Genomic DNA, 23869 nt, shown 5'->3' on the forward strand with positions numbered 1-23869 from the left:
ATGAATTTTTAAGTCTTCTAATTTAGCTTTTAAATCTAAAATATCATTGTGTTTAAATACTTTAACTTCAGCATTAGAAGATCTCATCCCAGTAATTATGGAAGAATGATTTAAAGCATCAGAAAAAACAACATCTCCTTTCCCTACTAAAATAGGAATTAGTGTAGAATTAGTAGCAAATCCCATTGGTACAACAACAGCAGCTTCCTTATGTAAAAATTCAGCTAACATTAATTGGAGTTGTTCTTGTTCTTCAGAAATTCCTATTTCAGCAGCAAACCCAGTTAAACAAGCTCCTTTTGTTTTTAATGTTTGAATAATTTCTTTTGTAACAATTGGATGTCTTCCACCAAATCCAAGATAATTATATGAACCAAAATTAATAGCCTCTCTTATGTTTCCTTCAATCAATTCAAGATGTTTACCTCCTTCTACAGGAACTTCTTTTCTAATTCCTATAGAAATGTGATGTTCAGGTGGTCCACAAAGTGGTCTATTAAAACAGTCATAAGAAGTGGTATAAATCTTTCTAACATAAAAGTCTTCTGGTGTTTCTCCAGTTAATGGAGGTTCAAAGTTATTTAGACCAAGCCAATAAAGACACCAGTCTTTATAATCACTAAGTTTAGCAGACCCCATCATCCAATAATAACCATATTGAGCATGTCTCTCAATACCAATGTATTGCCATAAATTTCCCCATGTTGAAAGTTGATAATTATCGTTGTTTTCCATTGAATTTAAATTTATTTAACGAACTGCCTTTTATATACCCTTAGCCAATCACTAAGATTGAAAACAGACATTATTTTTGTCTGTTTTAAGTAGCTGCCTCTCAACTCCCTATTCGCAATTTTTTTGGATTTTGTACTTGTCTGTTGGTGACGTGTCTTCTTTTTAATCAAGCATAACACTAATTCGAAATTAATTGAAAAAAGAATATTTCTTAAAGTAATAAATTCATAAGAAATAGAAATAATAAAATTTTTTTATGAAAGATTTTTTGTGAATTTTAAAAGACTTCTGATGATATATTTATAAAAAAAAAAATAATAATTATAACATAGATATATTATTTTATGAATTAACATCTAATACACATATTCATAAGTAGATGGGTCATCATCTTTTCTTTTCATATATTCTTTTTCGATAAGAAATTCAATGCATTCTTTAATCATTATAGTTGATGGTACAAATTTATATGAGCTAATTTTCATTATTTCTTCTTTTAATTGTTGATATCCAATAACTTTCCTTTGTTTCATAATTCTTACAATAATTGCTTGTAGACTAACCTTTCTACTTTGAACGAGTTCTTTATTTATTTGATTTTCTTTAGTAATTTGATTAATTTCTTGAAATCCAATAACAATTTTTTTTCGTTTTTGCTCAGTAAAATAAGATGTTTTGATACGGTTATTTGCAATAACCCCTAATTTAGTTAATACTTTCTCTGCCCTTTCAATGTCTTCTTCTTTTATTTTACATTTACATTTCCATTCTGTTTGGTATTGATTAATAAGGTCTAAAATAATATAATAAATTCCTGACAATACCATCTCATATTTATATTTTCCAATAGTTACTTTAACACTAACCTTAGCTAAATTATTAAGCCATTTTAACTTTTTACTTTTTCCATTTTTTAAGTATTCTTCTTCAAATCTGCTTTGAGCCAATGAAATACTTTTAGGGAGCATATCATTTGATAATGAATTTTCACTTGAAAATGGCCAAATACCTGAAGTTAAAATATTAACATAAAGAGGAGTTATATAGAGTTCATGAAAGTGAGCATTTAAATTAACACTATTATTAATGTCACGAACCATATGATTCATTTTAGATACATACTCAAATCCACAGACAGAACGAATTCCATCAATACTACTTTTCTCAATATCTTCATCAATACTAACTGTTTTGTTTATTAATCTCCGTGCAAAATAATGAGAATTAAAATGCATAAAAATATCTTTGTTTTGAACTGCTTGTAAAATATTCATCAATTCTTCTATCTTCGTTAATATAACTTCTTTACTGTCTTTTCCTACTCTAACCCCACGTAATAGTTGATCAATATATTGAGCTATAAATTTGGGATGGAGTTCATTATATTTATTTGATGGTGAGTTGAGGAATTGATTTAAACGTTGTTTTAATTCTTCACCAAATAATGCATTTCCATTAAACAATTTTAAAACCTCATTTACCTTTGTGTGACAAAAAATATAACTATTTAATAGTTCTATTCCAATATCATTTGATTCATTACAAGTAAACCCATTTAATGTTTTGTTAAACATAGAAATAACCCACTCACCAAATGAATGAGAAAGGTCAGTTAATAATTCATTAGAGTTAGAACATTTGTTAAGTGCTTTATAGAATAAAAGAATATATTCAAAATTTTCTGCTTCAAACCCTTCTTTAAAATGAACTTTTAAAACCTCTATCTTCTCTTTCCATAATTCTTCACTCATAATTGATGAAATGTGATCAAAAGTGATTGAGTCAAGATTGCACCCAATTACCTCTTGTTCTTTTTTTAATAAATTAATACCTTCTTTTAAATAATTTTTCATATCAAGTTCTTTAATATGAATATCTGCCCATTTTTTTGTGTACTTTTTAAGTTTGTTTAAATAATCATTCTCAAATGATGATACATATAATCCAATAATATCACTTCCTTTAATAGAATGTAATTGAATAAGTGTTTTACAATACTTTTTTATTTCATTCATTTCATAATTATCACCTTTCCCATTTCTGATTTGTTCAATAATAGTGATAACAACTTCCTGAATTTGTTTTTCCAATAAATCAAAAATATTCTTTTTCCATTCAATTTTACCAATATCACTAATCTCTTTAAACTTAGCACTTGATCCATTTTTAATAATTTCTGTTTCAATTGTGTGTTTACTTAAATATTTACAGGCACGTTCAATATAATTAATGCCATTTTCAAATTGTTCAAATTCTTCATTATAACTCTTAAGTAATTCTTGATTTTTATTACTTTGAATAGTAATAGTAATTTCTTTAGCTCTTCGAGTAATAAAAGAATAAATATCATAATATAATCGTTCTCTAAGTCTGTCATCTTGTGAGGCACAAATTGAATAAACTATATTGTACAATAACATAACTTCTCCACTATCAATAACTTCTTTAGATTCCATAATTTCTTTAAACTTATTATATAAAGTGTTTTTATATTGAGTATATTGTTCCTCAGAATATCGTTGAGTATATAATGATTGAAACATCTCTTTCTTTAACTTTACAGTTCAACTGTGATTTTTCGGTAGAATTAAACTTTTCCTTTCGACTTTAATAACACAAATTATTCTAATATAATTTGTTTTTAAAAACAAAAAAATTTGTTATTTTTTCTATTTATATTTTAATAGAACAAACTTATATTTTTTAATGGCAGAAGAAAAGAAAGTGATTGCAGAATTACAGTGTAACACAAAAGGGTATCCATCCCTTTTAATAACAGAAAAGAAAACTACTTTAGGGAGATGTAACTCAGCATGTGAAATATCAAATGATACAATTAGTTATACTCATTGTTCTATAATAACGTCAAGTATTGTCGAACTAGTAGGTAGACCAACACAAAGGAGATATTATTTTGTTGATACTTCAACAAATGGAAGTTATATCAATTATGAAAAAGCACCAGCAAAAGAAGCAATAGAAATAATGTGTTTTGATGAAATATCCTTACTTAGACCAAAGAAAGATGAAGGTGCTGTATCTTATTGTTTGATTGATAAAGAAATTATGAAACAAGAAAATGAAAAGTGTCATATTTTTGATTATTATAAATTATCAAATTTAGTTGGAAGTGGTGGTACTGGGACTGTAAGAAAAGTCTATAAAGGAAAAGAAGTATATGCAATGAAAATACTTCATTATAGTGATTTGACTGACAAAAAGAAATCTCAGATTGAACGTGAGTGTGAAGTTATGTCAAAATTAAATCATCCTAATATTGTTAAATATTACCAATCATTTTCAGGGATTTTTAATAAATATATTGTCATGGAATTTATTGATGGATATGATCTTTTTCATATTGTATTTACAAACAATTTACTTAAAGAAGAATTTATTAAGAAAATAATGTTTGAAATTTTAACAGCACTATTATACCTCCATTCAATAGGTATTATTCATCGTGACCTTAAACCTGAAAATATAATGATACAAAAAGAAAGTTATCAAGTGAAATTAACTGACTTTGGATTTGGAAGAACTGTTGACGAAACACATAGAGCAGATACTATGTGTGGTACTGATGTATATGCTGCTCCAGAAATTTATCGTGGACTTGTTTATGATGGGTGTAAAGCAGATGTATGGAGTGCTGGTGTAGTATTTTTTGTTATGGCTACAAAAGAATATCCTTTTATGCACAAGTCTGATAACAACCCTGATAAAATGATGGTTTCTCATATCGTTAAAGGAGAAAGATATCATTATGATGAATTTGAACAACGGTCAGACCTCTTTAAAGACCTTATCAATAATATGTTAAACGTAGATCCTCAAAAACGTTTTACTGTCAAACAATGTCTCAGTCATGAATTTTTCTCAAGAAAAAGAGATAAGACTAAAAATAAATTATCGACAGAACCAAAAAAGTCTCTTCAGGCTTAACGAAAATGATATTTGGATTGATTAATTTGATTGTATCTCATTGATGAAAATGAATATTTTTTTATTAAAAAAGCTTGTTTTTTGTTATTTAAAAACAATTTAATAAAAATAAAATAAATAATTCTTTTTTATTTAGACTAAAATATTTTTGATGGATTTAATTAATAAGAAATTAATACTTTTTAATTAGAAACTAATAACAATAATAATCCCAAAAATATCTTAAAGCTCCAAATAAATAAAATTAAGATCTTTAACAAAAACCATAAAAACCTGAAAAAAAGGAGGAAAATTCACCAACACAAAAACAAAAAAGAGAAGCTTCTAAGAAAAATCGGAAGAACGAACTTGAAAGTGTTTGGCTATGCCACGCGTTCCACCAAGACGTAAAACTCGTAAGTATTGCCAAGAATTGGCTGAACGTAAAGAACAACAAAAAAGACTAGCTTTGTTAAGTCTTAATACCCATGGAGATACTTCTAAAGAAGTAAAAGAAAACAAAGAATTAAAAGAATGTTGTACTTATGACGTCCAAAAAGTGTCTGTTGAAAAAGAGTTAGAACCTTCCCCAATTAAAGTGTTAACTAGTAAATTCCTTAAATCAGAAACAAAAAAAAAGGAAGTGTCAGATTTTTTAGATCATCAACATGATGTCAAAGGCTTTAATCATAATGAAGAAAAAACTCCTATAAAAGATCAAAATGAAAAGAAACCAAAGAAAAATAAAACTTCCAATACATTAATAAAGTCAAAAGAAAAAGAAGTTATTGAACAAAGTATTAAAATTGAAAGAACTAATTCTCAGCGTTTAATTGAAAATTCAGAAACTTCTGATATTTCAGATTCTATTAAATCACAGACTTTTAAAAATACATTAGCTTTAACTCATAAGAATCTATGTAATCAAGGTAAAGAGTCTTCTGTTAGAATTAAAGAACGTGATAGAAGAATAGTTCAATGGATGGATGAAGCACTTCAATCAAAGACATTACTTCCTTACCCTAATCCTATAACACCTCTTGTTCGTCTGTAAAAAGTTCTTCATAATGTCAAATAAATCTTTTATTATTGTATCTGTTGTTTTGTTTTCTTTTATAAATTAAAAAGAAGAAGAAGTAAATTATTAAAAATAAAACAAGTAAAAATTCTTAACATTGCATCAATAAGAAATTGTTTTTGCTTCTAAATAGACTGCAGTCACAATAGTTCTTATTCAATAACCCAAACAAATCACCAGAAACTATCCAAAAACCACCATATGGCCATAATATAAATGCAAGAACAAAAGTAAATGTTAAGAACCATTGATTGAATCGAATCATCATTCCAGGCGTTTTCTTTGTTTGATAACAGAATTTAGTTAATTTAATTTTATCACAAGCATATTCAATAGCAAATGACAAAGCACCAATTAACATAAGAATTGGAGATGTTGTTGAACCAATAAGGATATTAAATTGTCTGAAATAAATTTCAAAATACTCTGATTCAATTTCAAATTGAGGTGCAATATCATTTTCATCGAAACTATCTTTCCAGCAAGGCATAATACATTTACATATTTTTTTAATAACTCTACTAATAATTGGGAAATGTGCTTTAATAAATGGGAATAATATTCCAAAAAAGTTCGTTAATACTAAATCTGTTAAAACAACAGTAAAGAAAGTAGAACCTGCTGGTGCTAATGGACAACCAACATCTACTTTGACAATACGATTAGTAATATAAATTGACATTACAAGAAAGATTTTTCCAATGAAATATTTAATGGTTCTGTCTTTAACATATCCAATATATTTCTTATGTCTTTCAATAAGAGAAACTAATTGAGCAACAATTCTTAATATTTGATAGAAAACAAATAATAAAACAGATACTAAAATATCATAAAATGAAAATAATGGAAAATTAATTTGTTGCATTTGACTATCAACAAATCTTTGAATACTTTCTTGGTCTGGTTTAAACTTAATAATAACAACTAGAATAGTACAAAAAATTAGTGTAAATACCATAAAAATAAAATATGATATAATTTTCCATATCTTTCTTATAAACCAGGATGATCTTCCTTTTTGAATCATTGAACCATCTTTATCTCTTTCAGTTGGCATATTAATTTGTTGAACAAAGTCTTCATCAATATCCATTAACATTTTTTCTTTCTCATATTCTCTTTTAATAATATTTCTTCTAGTGATATAATAATATAGTCCTTGTCCAAGACATACAATAAAGAATAATATATTCGTAACAAAGAAAAAATAGTAGTTGAATGGTCCTGACCCATATGCTTCAATATATAATAAAGTTAATGGATTAGAAGTTACTGAAGCAAATTCTGATTGAATTGACCATACAAATACTATTCCAGCTCCAATTACCAAATCAGAAACTAAAACATAATATAAAAAATCAAAGTAAAGTGCAATTCCTAAACCAAATCGTTGTCTTAAGACAAAATTTGTACTAAATAAACTCATTGGTTTATTTTTATCTATTTTAGAACAATCAGAAATATTTTCAACTGGTTGTTCTGTTTTATTTTTTACGTCTTCAGACATTTCTATGTCTCCACCATTACTTGGTTCGAAGGCTTTATCAGTCATAAAAAGAGAAATAATTATTTATTAGTTTATATTCTTTCTTTTCATTTATGAAATCTTTTTAAAAAATTATAACTTTTAATCTTCTTAAACAATGAATGGAAAATGAGAGGTATTATGATTTTTTCTTGTAGGAATTGTTTTATTAAAAAAATATTTAATTTTACTGCTTTTTTAATTTATTTTTCAAGAAAAAAATTATTTTTAAGTTTTTTAAGAGAAAGAAATGAAAAGATAATTTATTTGTATATATAACATAAATTTAGTCATGAAGAATAAAGTTAAAGATACCAAGCAATTGCAATGAGTTGTGATATTTTTGATTCTGTAATTGTTTCAAAGAATTTATGAGACTCTTGATTAAATGAATATAAATCACCCAAATCAACACCTTGTTGTTTTATCATTTCAATAAATGCTATTGCTAATTTTATTATTCCATTAAATACTTTTCCTTCACTACAACAAGTACCACAAATTAATCCATCATAAATAATTGAAGTTAAATGAATATTTAAGTCACGAGCAAAGAAACAAACTAAAATTTTATATATTTGTTGTTTAATAATAAATTCATCATATTTTATCTTAAAGTTTTTATCTTTTAATATATAAAATTTAACTATTTCTCTCCATAAACTTTCAGGATGAAATTCTTTAACTCCATCAATTGTTTTACAGTCACAACAAATATTTTGCATAATATAAATTAATAAAACATAAGTAGCGCATTCAATTCTATCAAGAATTTCATTATCTGTTTTTAAATAATTATTAATTGAAAATTCATTGATATAATATTCTGAAAATATTACAAAAAAGACTGCTACAATATCTCCCATTCCTTGAAAATATCCAGGATTTGGAAAATGATATTCATACATTCTTTTTATTCTTCTTATTCTCATTCTTACGTCTTCATGTTTAAATATTTCTTTATACCCTTCTGGAAATAAACGTACTACATCAACATCAATAGTTCTTGCTTGTTTTTTATTTAAATCAAATAATTCACATTCATATGCTTCACTCCAATATTCTATATAAAGTCTTTTTGATTTGATTTGAATAATTTCTTCATAACTACATCCTTCAGTTGCCATACAATACCATACAGGTGCTCTGAGTTCTTTTGGAACTCCATTACTACAATCAAAATATAATTTTCTTTTATCTCCTTTTTTTAAATCTTCTATTATATCATAAACTTTACTTTTATTTCCTTCAAATGTGGTTTGTCTTGTAAATGATGATAGAAGTTTTTGAACATATGAATTTGGATATTTCTTTTGTAGTACTTTCATTCGTTTTTCTAATTCTTCTTTAATACTCATTGATTTATTATTTGTTAGTTCTTTATAAAAATTGAAAAAATTTCTTTTGTTTCTTTTGATTCAAAATTGAAAAAGATTGAAACACTTTTCAAAGTGAAAAAGAAATAATAAAGGATAAAGAAATAGAAAAAACCAAGAAATGTCAATATCAGAAGAATTGTGAAAATAATTACCATTTGAATGAGGTGAATTATAATTGTTTTTATCATAACAATTACAATATTATTAGTATGTTTTATTTCATTCATTTTCAACATCACAATTATTTTTACAACACTTCAGTAACAACAATACAAAATAACATAATAAATGATAAAGACTCTATGAAGGTTATCAAAATAAATAAGAAATAAAACATATAAGAAATGATAGAAACAAAAATGAAAAGAATAAATAAAAATTAGATAAGATAATTAATTATTAAGAGAATTAGTTTTTATTCTTCATTATACAGTAGAGACTATTCCTGTTCTTTCACTGTTATTAAAAAAGAGTAATTTCTTTATTTTTTTATTATTTATATTTTCTACTTGCTTTATGAATAAATCATTTTATTGTCTTTTTATTCTTCTTTTTTAATTGTTGTTTTAATTTTAATGAATAATACTTTTCTTTATTTCTTATTTTATGATGAATGAATATTTTATTATCATTATATTCCTATGACTATTTTTCTTTTAGTTTTAATAACATCAAGTATTTCTTTTTTTATTTAATATTATTCGTTCATAATACTTTACTTCACTCTTTGAATTATCAATTAATATATTTCTTATTCAAATACATCATCTTAATCAAATAATAATTGATGGTTCATTATTTAATTTTGTATAAATGTTTATGTGTGTTGCTGACATCCAATATTCGAATCTATAATGAAAAAGATAAAAAATAAAAAGAATAATTTATATTATCACTCAAATAGAAATAGAAGAAATTAATAATATTAACATTTCAATATATTGATTACTAACAACAACAAGAAAATGATATTTTATTATAAAATAGAAATGAAAATAATAAATAAGAAAGTCATATTAATATGATCGTCGAAGAAGACAATAAATATTAAGTTGATTTTTTATCATAATTATATAATAATGAATGTATAGTAAAATATAAATATCGTATATGAAAGTATCAATAAATTTATGAAAAAATATAGAGAAATATAATTGGAAAGTCTTATTTATAAATTAATAATAGGCAAGTCAATACAAAAGAATTCTGAGAATATATTGATATGTGCAATCAGTTGAATGAGAAAGTAATAACTAAAATAGGTAATAATACATTTTTACTTACTAAAAATTCTCTCAGAACCAACCAATGACTTTTGATACATTTAGAATGCTAAATTGGTCATTCAGAAATAACATCTTTAGAGATGCTCAAAATATCAAAGACTACGAAAGTCCAAATTAAAATTAATCAATTTACCAACAATTTATTTTATATTTATTTGGTACTTGTATTTCTTTACTCTTCTTTATTCATTTAATCTTGATTTTTCCAATAATTTTTATTTCTTAATTGGATTTATTTTTGACTTCATTTATCTTCTTTATGTATTTACACAATTATTTAATCAAAATTAATTATACGTTAGTACCTCATTAGTTAATATTCTACATATTATTTTTAACATTTTTATTTCATATTTTTATTCATTATATATCTTTCTCTTTCTAATATTTAATTATTAGAAATGCAGAAGAATGTTATAAATACTCTCTTTTATTCTTTTAATAATGTTGTTATTTATTTTTTTAAATAGTACTCATTCGAATATTATTCATCAGTATTATCGAAAAAAAAGAAATCTATATTCTTGTAGAATATTATAATGAATTAATTGGTTGTCGAAACTTTTTAATTTTAACTCATAACCAATTAGTTTCTTTTATTTTTTGTAGAGTCTTTGGTCAAAGGGTAGATTGTAATTAACATAATATTATGTAATGTTTTGAACAAAAATAGAGAGTGGATATAAAATGAGTTATTTAAAAAACAATAACTAATATAATCTTTATCATTATTAATTATGTTAAAGAGAATAATTTTATATAAAATAAGTAAATAATACTCATTGATTCTTTATTTAGAATGATTTATTAAAGATAGAATAACTAAATAAATTGAAAAAGTGTTATATTTATATTAAAAGTATATAGTTTATTGAATATTTAAACAAAAAAACGTTAACAAATGAATTTCAATATTATTTTTAATGTAATTTTAAAAAAAGCATATTTTGTTTGGTGAGAATTTGTTTTACTAATATTCAAAATGTCAATTATCAACATTGTATATTATTAGGAAAATTTTGATTATTTGAATCTACATTTAAAATTTATTTTTATAATGGTTTTAATACTGATAAAATTTAAATAAATTTATATTTCTTTTATTGGTTTTGTTTAAGTTATATTCTTTTCTATTTTTATCAATCTAATATCTTGTTTGTATTTTTTGCATTATTTAAATCGCATGTAATGATAAATGTCTATGTTTTATGAAAATTTTATTTACTTCAAAGAAATAATATCATGAAGTTATATCCTTTCATAATTAACAATTATCTAAAATTTTCAGTTATTTAATTAATATTTTTAGATATAATTTAAGTATTTTAACAAAAAATATCAATAACCACTATAATGTTCTAAATCATTTATTGTTATTACAACGTATATTTATACGTGTAGTATTCTTTTAAATTAACAAACACATTTAAATATATTTAAATTATTATTATTATTATATTTACTAAAATAACTATTGTTTTGATTATTACTAAGTTTATGATAATTGTATTTTTTTAATTATTTTTACTTACATTCAAAGTCATATATGAATAAATAGTTACAATAATTTGTATTTTGTCTTCGTTTTTATATTATATATTATACAAAACATATCATTTATTTTAAGCAATGTTAAAAACAACAATATTTTATTATATAATCATATTTTACTATCAATATTTGTTTTTTTACTTTTTAAGTACAACATATATTTTATTAATTTATAATAACTTCTTTTGGTATTGTCTACACAAAATATGTTTAATGATTATCTATTTGTTTGATTCTTATATTTTATAAGTTTTGATATGAAACAGTAAAAGAAAATATTTAATTTAAGTTTGAAGAGTCTCTATAAGATTAATGAGAATAATTAATTGACACAAATGAATAATTTAATAATTATACTTGAATTATAGTACAGTTATTAAGAAAAATATGAATTTAAATGTTTAAAAAGATAGAATTTGTTGCAAAAGTTTTCAAATTAATATTATCATAAAAAGGTTAATGTTCAATAATTCATAAAAACAAAATAATCAATTACAAAATAAAATAAAACATATAATGACATAAATAAGTGATTTTAAATTGTTGATAATATAGTTTTACTGTTCATAATGAATTGAATTTATAAGTAATAAACATAATTAAGGATTGAAATATAACAAACCACATTTAACAAAGTTTCAAAATTTTTAAAACTTATTGTCATTATGAATATTATTTATTATTAGTTAGTCTTAAGACATATTTAATAAAATGCTAAAATAGGTTTCTCATATCTATTAAAAATAATCAAATTAGTTGTAAATAGATAGAGAATTGTGTCTTTGTGTTTGTTTATATTATGGAAAGAATTTGTTAAAAGAAAATAAACAAAAAAGTTGTTTAGTATAACACATAATATAATAACAATAGCAATTATAAAATGTTATTAGTAAATAAAAATGATAGAATTCATTCCAAAACTTGAAAAATTCATTCAAAAAAAATGGAAATAGAAGAAGGACCAAGTATTTATGAACGACTACTAAGTATTGAAAAGAAACAAGTAAATATACCAAAGGCACAACAACCAAACCCAAATAATTCACACGTTATTAAAAGGTGGACAATGACAAAAGTTGATAGACTGGCTAAATTAGAAGAGGTTAATATGGACAAAGCGTCTCAACTACTTGTCGATGTCTCAACACCATCATATTATTACAATAGTAACAAAGTTAATGAAACAATGTTTAAATACCAACCAAATCCAAAACAATGGAAAGGAGAAAAAGGAGTGAAAGAAGGCAAACGTACTCGAGCGGTCAAACCAGGAAAAGTAGTTATTAAGTGATACAAAAGAGAAGTCAATAATATTGAACTTTTTGTAATTGAAACTTTTTTCATTATTTTAATTAATATATGTTATATAAAACATTCTTTTAATACATTTATTATAAAAAATATTATTGTTTCTTTTTAAATCATTTATAAAAGAATCTAATGTTTAATAATTCTAAAACTCATTTTATAAATTATAAACTAAATGTATTATGTTATTAAATTACCCTTTTAAAAAAACAGTATAGTCATAAATGGTTTGTTTGTAAAAGACAGTTATTTGTTTTGGTTGAGAAGTTACTATAAACTTTACTTTTATTAATAAAATAATAGTAACTATTAATTGCTCTATTCTTTACAATGAAAAATAAATGAATATCCACAACTTTATAAAAGTTAGAAGTGATATTTTCTGTTTATTTATTAAATAAAACAATGAAATTGAAAAATTCTTTGAATAAAGATAAAAACTATCGTTATATATAACAGAATCATTAAAAGTATTTAAAAGAACTCAAAAAAACAATAAAAAAAGAATAATGGAAGAGCAACTTTTTTCATTTCCAATCACGGTTTTGCCTTTTCGTTATTATAATATTCCAAAAGAGTATGAGTATGTTAAGAATAAAGCAGATGATATACTTTTAATAGATAAGAAAATTATTATTATTTATAGTAAAAATGAAGAACATGTAATTGTAAATGATTCTAAAGATATTTATCTTCAGGGGGATATTGATCAATATCATAGAGTTGTTGTTGTTACAAGTGAAGGAAGACTTATTTTTCTTAGAGAACGAGAAATAAAAAATGAAAAGACATCATATGAAGAATTTGATATTAATTTCTTCTTTCCTGAAGAACTTCGACAACGAAAAGGATGTAAAGCAGTTGGAATTTCATTTTATCATGTTGAGTCATTTGAAATAAGAGCTGTTGTATTTACTAATGATAAATGCATATTTACATTAAGTTTTTTTACTAATCAAATTCCAATAAATGCTAAAACAAAATGCGTGTATATTTCATCTTCATACAAAGAAAGTTGGAATGGATTTGGTGCTATTGAAACTATGAATGGAATAGTTGTAGTGTGTTGTACTGGAAAGGAAGTTGGAAGAATTGTATTTGATAAGTTATGGCATGGAAGTTATGAGAGTATAGATAAAATTGAATATGATAATAAGAGTAATAAAGGAAGTGTTGAATTAATTAAAAAAGAAGGTGTGTATGATGTTATTTGGAATTCTTCTGAATTATTTAATATTAATCCACATGATAAAGAGATGATATATAAGTTTAATGATACTCTTTCATTTGACCAAACTACGAATGAGTTGATTTTAAAAAAAAATAGTTTAAAACCATTTATTAAGAAGACAGAATTTGAAGAGAAAGTGTTTGTATTAAATACGAACGGAGGTGTAGAAGTAATAGATGATACAAATGGAATAACAACTAGTATTAGAATTGAGGGTAAAGGAAGATGGATGATTAATGATGATAAAACAATGTGGATTTTAACAGACCAATGTTTATATAGAATTACAAAACGAAGTAATGAAGAGAAAGAAATAATTAATTTATTTAAATTAAATGAAATAAAAGATGAAGAAGAGGCTAGAATTTTAATACATAAAGAACTTGATGAATGTCAAGTAAATAGTAAGAAAAAAATTATTTTATATTGTTGGAGTATTGTTATGGATATTAAATCTCTTCAAAAAAGTGGAATAGAACGAAGAAAAGAATATATCGAAAGTATTAAAAATACGTTACAATTATCAATCAAAATGAAAGAAGGAATTGATTATCATATTATTAGATATATTATTGAAATGAGTGGATTAGATGATTTGTTTATTGAATATTGTCATATATGTAATGATATTGAAGGGTATATTAATTATTTAATTAATAAAGAACAAGATGATGAAGTATTTAAAGAAATAAAATCACTTTTTAATTCTTCTTCTTCTTTTAATGTAAGTAATCAAACAATGAAAGCACAATATTTCTTAGAAAAATATTTTAGTATTTTGTATTATAGAAATAATGACAAAACCATTCAATTCTTATCTTCAGTTGAATTTTGTCTCTTTCCATCTTTCTTTACAGGATTGGCTTCATTTAAAGATCAAAAGAAATCAATTCAATTTGCTCATCAGTTATTACTTAAAATTGAATCAAAAAATGGATTTAATCTAGATTTATGTGAATTTATTTTTTGGGGAATGGTTCGTTATTGTACCGATGAAGAACTACTTGAATTTATGAAAGAAAAACCTATTAGACTTGAGTGTGTTTTAAATCTTCCTTTAAAACATCATTTTAAAAACCACCAAAGAAGTTATTTATTTATTTTAGAAAATAAACAAATGACTGAAGAAATGATTGAGGTTTTTATTGAATTAATTAAAGAAGAAAAAAAGTATGAAGATGTAGAAAAGGCAATTGAATTGACTTATAGTATTGCAATACAAGATAAAAAAGAAGATTATTTAATAAAAATATTTAATGCTTTCATTAAAAGTAATTGTGATGAAATAACGGTTATTCAACTCATTAAAAAATACTCAATACCAATTAATCTAATTATTGACTTGGTTCCTTTCCAATGGCATAACAAAGAATTAATTGAACTATTAACTACGTCAATTGAAACAATTGGTAATGAAATAGAAAGAGTCCAAAATGAAATTGACAAAACTATAGAAATAACAAATAGTTCATTTGATTTCAATAAAAGTTTATTTACGTGTATTACAAATCATTGTAGTTTGTGTAATGAAATTATCAAAGAAAAAGAACAATTTGTATTATTTGCTTGTGGTCATATTTTTCATCCTTCTTGTATTAAAAAAGAATTCACCAATAATAAAACACCATTTGCTTTAACACATCAAACACAAATTGAAACTGAATGTCCGTTATGTGGAGAACACCAAATTCAACTCATAGACCTTCCATATTTTTCACCATCTTCCTATTGGGAATTATGACTAAACTCCTTTTTATTCATTTAAAAAAAAAATTTAATTATTCTTTGTTTTTTGTTGTTGACGTTTCTTAATAACACTTTTCTTTAATACCCATGACAACCATTTCATTCCTAAAGAGCTTACAAAGTCTTTTACAGTTTTTTCAGGTTTTATTTGTTGAAGTCCATCACTAACAAAATTATGTACGTTTTTTGAGTCATCAAAAAATTCATTTGCTGCACCTTCTTTACCAATCATTTGTTCCCATTCTTTCAATGAATTTTCTATCTTTGTTAGTTGTTCAAGTAAATGAGTGGTTTCTCCTTTTAATTGTTGTGATTGGGCTTCATTTAATGATTGAAAAATATCACTCATTTCTGGACTAAGTATCATTAATCCTTTGATTTTTTTTCCAATCCAATCTTCATTTAAAAAGGTGTCAACTTCTTTCCAAGTATATTCAATTGGAATTCCTTCAGTTTTTATGTGTTTCCACATTTGTCCTAAAACATTTTTCATTATATTAATTATACTATCCCATTTTGTGTTTATCTTCAACTGCTCTTCATTGTTTTCATTACGACAAGTACCATTTTGATCACATATTGGTGAAGCAAATATTAATGTAATAAATAAAAAGATAATCATTCTGTATTATTTTTAGTTCTTCTATAATGAAAAAAAAAGATCTAATAATAGACATATCAATAAATTGAATTTATGATTATTGAGAAATGTTTATTTCGATTGTTATTATGTTTTATTTTGTTAGTATGTGTTTTGTAGTTCTTGTTATTTTATGAAATTTATATTTTATGTAATTTATTAATTATTTAATATTTCAGTTCTTTGGATGTTTTGTATTTGTTGATTTTTATTTAAAATATATTGATTTGTTTGTGTATTTGTGTATTTTATTATTATACATTTTATTCTGTTGTTTGTTCTTGTTTTTATTTATTTCTTATTATTTTATTTTCATTATTTCGTTTTATTTATTTATTATTTATTCTCTTTCATATTCTATATTAGTTTATATTCTATCATATTTTGTTTGTTTGATTATTAATTATTAGTTATATTTGAATTTATATTTTCATCATTATTATATTATGTTATTGTTAATTTATTTGTTATAATTAATATTTCTTTATTTGTTTATATTTTATTATTTATTCTTTTCATTAAATATCATTTTTATTAATATATAAAATATTAAATCATTTTAAAGAATCATTGTTGATTATTGTTGATTTATTATTTCATTTCATATTTATTCATTCTTCGATTTTTATTATTTGAGATTTGATATTCTTTTTATATTTATTAATCTCTATTTCTTATTATTAATTTCTTATCATTATTTATTCATTTTCATTTTTTTGATATATTCTTTCATTTAAATACCATTTATTTCATTTATTATATTTTCAAATACTTTCATTACATCATATTTCTTTCATTTCATTTCTATTCCATTCATTATTTCATTCAAATTATTCTTCTTACAAAACATTTTCTTCTTCATTCTTTTTATTATTCAATTTATTCTTTTCATTTTTGTTTCTATCATTTCTCTTATTCTTGTGTTTGACATTTATATTTTAATTATGTTATTATTATTAATTCACACATTCATCTCGTGATGATATTAGTCATAGTTGTTATTTCATTTATTGTAGCATGAAATCTTTTTTTACATAACTAAAAAACAAAAAAAAACACAAAAAAAATTGAATTTGGTTTCAGTTAAATAATGAAAGGTTGTAAGTATGTCACAAATGGTTCTAATGAATGATAGTTTGATAAAGGAAAATCCTTTAAACATACAGAATACTTGAAAGGATTTAAAACAATTAATGATATTAATTCAGTGATTACTTCTTCATCATTATTTTCTAATAATGTTGATATTAACGAAGGTTCAATATCAAATCCAAATAACATTTGTTGTGCTATTATTCGAATTAAATAAACTAGTTGTTTATTTGTTAATTGTTCTCTTTTATCAATGAGTTGTAATAACAATGTACTTTCTAATTGAGTGTCATTAATTAAAGAAAGAGAACAAAGTGCATTTGGATAATTAATACTTAATTCTAACAAGTCTTTATTTTTTAGTGTTACACATTCTCTTCCAATTCCTTTTTTCATAAATTGGTTAACTGCATTTAATGCATTTTCATTTCCTTGAATTGCATCTTCAAGAATATATTTGAGTAATGGTAATGATTCTTCACAACAATTTTGTTTAACAGCTTCAATAATTTCTTCTTTGAGTTGGTTATTCTTATAGAATTGAATAAGGTTATTAACTCCATTTTTCAAATATTCATGGACAAAGCATTGGTGTTTGAGAAGGACCTTAAAATGAGAAACACTTTGTTCTATTAATTGTTTATTAGAAAGTAAGTCTGCTAATGAAACAACTAATCCTTCATTGTCTATAACACTTTCTGATTTATTTAATAAAGTAGTTAAAGCAGCATGAACTGTTTTAACAAAAATAGGATTTGAAGTGATAAGAGAATTAAGTAATGGTAAAAAATAAGGAAGTAAATCTATTGGGTCAAGGGTTAATGCTAAAGAAATAAATTGTTGTAAACTTTTTGATTGTACCAAATATTCTTTTAAGTTAGTTTTAATAATCATTGAAGAAAATTCTTTTGGACATGCAGTCATAATAATAGAAAATAATGGTAATAAATCAGTTCTATGTAACTTAATTAATAAAGGAAGAATTTTATTTAATGAAGGAAGAAGATTAATAATTGTAACATCTGGAAGTATTTGTTCTAAAATATGGAATGTAGATAATTTAGTTTCTTCTGGTAATGATGTTGTAAGTAATTTAAACAATGAACGAACTAATGGAACTGATGGAGAACGAGTTGAAATAATTTCTAAAGCTCTTGTTACTAAGTCAATATCTCCTGTTTTTAAAAAACTAATTAAAACTTCGTCAGTGAAATAATAATAAAGTTTATATAACGGAATAATAGTTGTTGAGATAGAAATTAGTTTTGCTAATATTTGAGTTGAGGCATATGTTAGATTTGATAATGCTGGATAAATTAAAGCCGATACAGAAGGGTCAACTGAAGTTAATTGTAATAATAATAGTAAACAATTTGATTTTGTAGAATTTGGGATTCTATTAAACGGAATTAATTGAATGACTGGAAGTAATATTGGTAAATGAGAAGGGTGTAGTGTTGATAATGTTAAAAGTAATTTAATACATTCTTCAAAAAGAAGTACTTGATTCGAATTTGATAAAGAATAAACTGAAAATAAAAGAGATATTAATTTTTGTTCTATTTGTCTATATAAAATACTTCCACAAGTTTGAGGTAATGAAATTAATTTATTTAAACATTTTATACATTCAATCACAATTAAATGATCATCAGAAGTAAAATATAATTGACAAACAATATTAGCAATTGAATATTTTTTTATTTCATCACAATAACTTATAATCATATAATTAGATAATAATTGTAAATAACATATTTTAATTTCTGGCTTTGCTGTAAATATTCTTAATACTAAGAATTGCATAAAATTTTCAAATCCATTAATTTGAACTGAATGTAATAATGGTAATATGGTTTGGTCTTTACATAATAATAATACTAATGTCTCTAAACTTATTTGTGTAAATTGTGTTTGAAGAAGATATGTTCCTGCAATTTTATGAATAATTCTTTGTAACAAAATTCCACTTTGAGTTTCTCCAATAAACAATGGAATTAATTTTAATACTTCTTCATTACATTCACTTTCAATACTTTGTGCTATTGCACTAAATAATCCTTTATTTATTAATAATTGTTTTTCTCCCATTTGAAATGCTTTAAGAATAACTTTAGCAGCTCCTCCACGATATTCTGTTTGAAGTAACGCAATCAAATTATCATCAGTTTGTTTAATCATTTCAATTATACTTTCTGATACTAACATTAATTCTAATGCACTTTTAACACATTCTTGTTGTTTGATACAATTGACAACAATAAAAATATAATCTGTCATATCTTTATTTATTCCTCCAAGAGCCTTCATTGCACCAAGCCATTGTTCTCTGACTTCATTATTTTCACTAATTGTTAATAATGTACTTACACATTCTTTCAATTTTGCTTCAGCTACTATATTTAACCCAATTCCTATTTTGTCTGTAATAACTGAACGAAGAAGTAATGGCACAGCTCCTATTTGAATTAAAGATGTTATAAATTCTTCTTTTTGTGGTGAAGATAAAAAAAGGCAACACTTTTTTGATAATTCTCCTGTTAGTGCATGTTCATCGGTTAATAAATGAGCAATTAATTGCATATGTCCTTCAAAGAATGATGTGTATTGTGAATCAATTAAATTGATAGTAATTTGTAATGACTCAGCAGTTGGAATAAGAGATGATAATATATTACTATTTAATAATGCAAGGCGTTGTGTAGGATTAAATGAAGAGAAAGTTAGAATATCAAGTATCATAGAATTAGGTAATAATTGAATTAAGTCATAAATCATTACAGAGCTCAAAACAATATTTTGTTTCTTCATTGAAGATATTAATGCCATTGTTATTTCTGGATGAAAATGATATTGGGATAATGCCAAACGAAGGATATGACTTTGATATAATTGTTGAGACATACTTCTTGGTAATGATATTAATTCAAATAATGTAGATGGAAGTGGAAGTTTTTCTATAACAACTGCCAATAATAAATAAATACAAATTTCTATTATTCTTCCATCATCTGAAGTTGATCCTAAACGTCCAAAATAACTTAATTCTTTATCTGTAAACCGAATAAATGTATGTTGTCTAAATGCAACAAGAAGATTTAATACAGATAAGCAACAAAATGGATGTTTTAATGCAGTTAAAATTGCTGAAATCATACCACTTTCAATGATTACTTTTGGAGGGAATGTATTTATTGAATTTGCTGTAATTAATGTTTGAAGTCCAAGATTTGCGTCTTTGTAATTTGATGATTCACAATATGTTAGTAATACCCCAAGACACTTTCCATCTTGATGATAATTACAAAGAATGCATTTTTGATTATTTAAACAGTCATTACCAAAATACCTTCTACAACATTTACATTGTTGTTTTTGATGTTTTAAATATCCAAATTCTTTTCCACATGGACAAATATTAGTGTTTATTGCAGTTTGTGGTGGTGGATAATTAAAACTCTTCTTAATTTGAGCATAAGGTAATGGGACACTTAAATTTACTTTGTCTTCTATTAAACTAGAAAGATTAATATTTGGTTTAATCTTTTTATCTGAAGAAAGAATAACTTCATTATCCTTTTTAATAGTTGGTGTATTAGATTTTTGTGATGGTTGAAAGAAGTCATCAATGACTTCAAAAGTATCTTTTAATTCATTTGATACTGTTCCTGATGAAGTTAATAAAGAATCACTAGTTAATTTTGGAGTTGAACTAATAATAAATGGTGGTGGTTTTTTAAACTCAACAAAAGTAGATTGGATTGACCCAGGACTTCTTTTTGGTGTATCAGGACTTTTATTAGAGTTGAGAGTTTGTTTATTTAAAGTATTTGGTTGAGAATTTATTTGTTGTTGATATACATTTTGAGGTAAATGCCAATGGGTAGTCTTATTTTTGTCATCAAGGTAATAAACTTTTCCATCAGTGGTATATGCAATCCTCCATCCAGGTGGAAGTTGATAAGAAGAATACATGATTAAATGACAAATTTATTGTTTTTCTCTCTGAAGTTTTTGTTTAATATAAATTATAGTTTGGTTATAATTTAATATAATGTATGATAATTGATAAAATTAAAAATACTCAAAACAATTAATTTCTATGAATAAACCTTTTAACACACTCTTTCTTACTCAACCTATCACCAATGACACTAATAGATTATTGATTAGTATTCACCCAGTTCATATGGCTGATAGTAAAGTAACTATTGGAGATTATGTTGAAATTAGAGATAACCACACAGGAAAATTATATGGAGTTTTTGAAATACACCCACAACCAAGTGCAACAAGAAACAGTTTGTCTTTCTTTATAATAATTAAATACAAACCCTAAATTAATTTATTAGCTATGTACATTTATAAATCACATGGAATTGAATGTGGTTTACAATCATCTTGTAAAGTTAAAATCATTCCAATTACTAAAGCAATTCCTACTCTCTCTTTATTAAAATTAAAAACTTCACTTTCTTCTCAGTATTATCCATTAATTCTTCACCAACTTAAATCAACTCCTTTACATCCTGAAATTAAACCAATAATATCAATTAATGGTGATCCTCTAGAGCTTGATATTGATATTCAAGAACTTTGTTTTATAAATGAAGATACATTAATACAATCAACATTACATTCTCCATATCCAATCTTTTACTCACATATAGTTCAATCAATTCTATGTGCTTTAAAAGTAACACCTCCAAATTCACTTGCATTACGTTCTTTCAATATTTGTGGTCCAAGTGGAACGGGAAAAAGTGTACTTGTTCATCAAATTGCAGAACAAACTCATCGTAATTTGATCGTTGAATTTAATGTGAATGGTGATATTAAAGAATGTTTACAACATGATATCCAAACTGTTTTATCTCATCCACATGACTCAGTCTTCTTAATTGATAATATTGATCTTCTACCTAATGATTGTTATATTATTTTACGTCAACTTGATTTTAGTGATGTTTTATTATTAACAACATCAGTAACAAAAGTAAAATATCGATTTGATAGAATTTATAATACTTCAGTTCCATCACCCTCAGAAAGAGTTCAATTAATTCATCAATTAATTCCTGACTTAGATTGCACAGAGTTAAATGAAATGATGTCAGGATATACTCACAAAGACATTGCTACTGTTATATCACAATCAGATAAGTCTCTTTCAACATTAATTCCTCTTATTAAGAAACATCCTCCAAGTGGATTAAGTGAAATAACTTTAAATATTCCACAAGTTTCTTGGGACCAAATAGGTGGTAATGAAGAAATTAAACAACGCCTTAAAGAAGCTGTTCAATGGCCATTAAGATTTAAAGAACAATTAGATAAATTTCATGTTAGACCTACTCGTGGAATACTTTTACATGGACCACCAGGAAATTCTAAGACCATGCAAGCCAAAGCATTAGCATCAGAAGCTAAATGTAATTTTCTTGCTGTTAAAGGACCAGAAATGTTATCTAAGTATGTTGGAGAAACTGAAGGTAAAATTAAAGAAATTTTCATGAAAGCTAGACAAAATGCACCATGTGTTATTTTCTTTGATGAAATAGATGGTATGCTTGGTGTTGCTAGTGAACGTGGAAAAGTAGGATATGGAGATAGAATGTTGAGCCAGTTCTTAGTTGAAATGGATGGTTTAAAAGAGACAAGAGTCTTAGTATTAGCAGCTACAAATAGACCAGACCTTTTAGATGAAGCGTTATTAAGACCAGGAAGATTTGACAGAATTTTATATGTTGGATTACCTGATTTGGATACAAGAAAACAAATAGTAAAGATATATGCTAATTCTGTTAATATTGAACTTTGGGCAAATAATTTTAAAGGTTATTCAGGAGCTGAGATAGCTGGTATTTGTAGAGAAGCTGCATTAGAAAGTTTAAGAAATAATAAAGAAAATATTGATGAAACAAGTTTAATGGCAGCTTGGATGAAATATGGATTACCTCAAACTCAACAAGAAGTTATTAATCTTCATTTAGATTTTCAAAAAACACATAAGATGCAAGGATTCTAAGTTATTTTTAATAAATGATTAATTGTGTTTATTGTGTTTTGTTGAATATAATATATTTTGCTATTTAAATAATAATCTTTTTAGAATATTTATAATTTCATTTATAAAATAAAAATGTATGTCTTATATTTAATTGACTATGTATTATAGTCAAATATCATTATCTTCTTTTGTTTAATTAATTATTCAATAAGACATAACACTCTTTCAATATAACAACTAAATTAAATACTTATAATAATTTTATATAATAACCTAAATGATATTTCCAATTCTTAAATTTTTTATTATAAACAAATATCAAAAAAAAAAACACATTATTTGATGATACAGAAAAAAAGTA

The 23869-nt window shown here is 24.2% G+C and overlaps 11 protein-coding genes across 11 annotated transcripts; 5 read left to right on the top strand and 6 right to left on the bottom strand.

Annotated features, from left to right (window-relative positions):
- Window positions 1-60: 60 nt before the first annotated feature.
- ENU1_207040 (serine palmitoyltransferase, putative) lies at window positions 61-735 on the bottom strand (the record flags this gene model as incomplete). Its single annotated transcript, XM_008862283.1, has 1 exon — window positions 61-735. A coding segment is annotated over one exon (675 nt), but the record flags the coding sequence as incomplete, so codon positions are not given.
- Window positions 736-1091: 356 nt separating this feature from the next.
- On the bottom strand, window positions 1092-3278 carry ENU1_207050 (cullin family protein; the record flags this gene model as incomplete). Its single annotated transcript, XM_008862284.1, has 1 exon — window positions 1092-3278. The coding sequence occupies one exon, from the start codon at window positions 3276-3278 to the stop codon at window positions 1092-1094; it is 2187 nt and encodes a 728-aa protein (XP_008860506.1).
- Window positions 3279-3441: 163 nt separating this feature from the next.
- ENU1_207060 (protein kinase domain containing protein) lies at window positions 3442-4680 on the top strand (the record flags this gene model as incomplete). The annotated part of the gene is made up of 1 exon (XM_008862285.1): window positions 3442-4680. The coding sequence occupies one exon, from the start codon at window positions 3442-3444 to the stop codon at window positions 4678-4680; it is 1239 nt and encodes a 412-aa protein (XP_008860507.1).
- Window positions 4681-5044: 364 nt separating this feature from the next.
- Window positions 5045-5713, top strand: ENU1_207070 (hypothetical protein; the record flags this gene model as incomplete). Its single annotated transcript, XM_008862286.1, has 1 exon — window positions 5045-5713. The coding sequence occupies one exon, from the start codon at window positions 5045-5047 to the stop codon at window positions 5711-5713; it is 669 nt and encodes a 222-aa protein (XP_008860508.1).
- Window positions 5714-5828: 115 nt separating this feature from the next.
- Window positions 5829-7292, bottom strand: ENU1_207080 (hypothetical protein; the record flags this gene model as incomplete). The annotated part of the gene is made up of 1 exon (XM_008862287.1): window positions 5829-7292. One exon carries the CDS (start codon window positions 7290-7292, stop codon window positions 5829-5831), a length of 1464 nt encoding a protein of 487 aa, XP_008860509.1.
- Window positions 7293-7570: 278 nt separating this feature from the next.
- ENU1_207090 (hypothetical protein) lies at window positions 7571-8623 on the bottom strand (the record flags this gene model as incomplete). The annotated part of the gene is made up of 1 exon (XM_008862288.1): window positions 7571-8623. One exon carries the CDS (start codon window positions 8621-8623, stop codon window positions 7571-7573), a length of 1053 nt encoding a protein of 350 aa, XP_008860510.1.
- Window positions 8624-12424: 3801 nt separating this feature from the next.
- ENU1_207100 (hypothetical protein) lies at window positions 12425-12772 on the top strand (the record flags this gene model as incomplete). The annotated part of the gene is made up of 1 exon (XM_008862289.1): window positions 12425-12772. One exon carries the CDS (start codon window positions 12425-12427, stop codon window positions 12770-12772), a length of 348 nt encoding a protein of 115 aa, XP_008860511.1.
- A 526-nt stretch (window positions 12773-13298) lies between these two features.
- On the top strand, window positions 13299-15761 carry ENU1_207110 (hypothetical protein; the record flags this gene model as incomplete). The annotated part of the gene is made up of 1 exon (XM_008862290.1): window positions 13299-15761. One exon carries the CDS (start codon window positions 13299-13301, stop codon window positions 15759-15761), a length of 2463 nt encoding a protein of 820 aa, XP_008860512.1.
- Window positions 15762-15794: 33 nt separating this feature from the next.
- ENU1_207120 (hypothetical protein) lies at window positions 15795-16388 on the bottom strand (the record flags this gene model as incomplete). Its single annotated transcript, XM_008862291.1, has 1 exon — window positions 15795-16388. One exon carries the CDS (start codon window positions 16386-16388, stop codon window positions 15795-15797), a length of 594 nt encoding a protein of 197 aa, XP_008860513.1.
- Window positions 16389-17489: 1101 nt separating this feature from the next.
- Window positions 17490-21473, bottom strand: ENU1_207130 (hypothetical protein; the record flags this gene model as incomplete). Its single annotated transcript, XM_008862292.1, has 1 exon — window positions 17490-21473. One exon carries the CDS (start codon window positions 21471-21473, stop codon window positions 17490-17492), a length of 3984 nt encoding a protein of 1327 aa, XP_008860514.1.
- A 379-nt stretch (window positions 21474-21852) lies between these two features.
- Window positions 21853-23526, top strand: ENU1_207140 (AAA family ATPase, putative; the record flags this gene model as incomplete). The annotated part of the gene is made up of 1 exon (XM_008862293.1): window positions 21853-23526. The coding sequence occupies one exon, from the start codon at window positions 21853-21855 to the stop codon at window positions 23524-23526; it is 1674 nt and encodes a 557-aa protein (XP_008860515.1).
- Window positions 23527-23869: the final 343 nt, after the last annotated feature.

The sequence above is a fragment of the Entamoeba nuttalli genome (genome assembly GCF_000257125.1).
Source record: "Entamoeba nuttalli P19 unplaced genomic scaffold asmbl_9862, whole genome shotgun sequence".
In the NCBI taxonomy this organism is placed as follows: Eukaryota; Evosea; order Mastigamoebida; family Endamoebidae; genus Entamoeba; species Entamoeba nuttalli.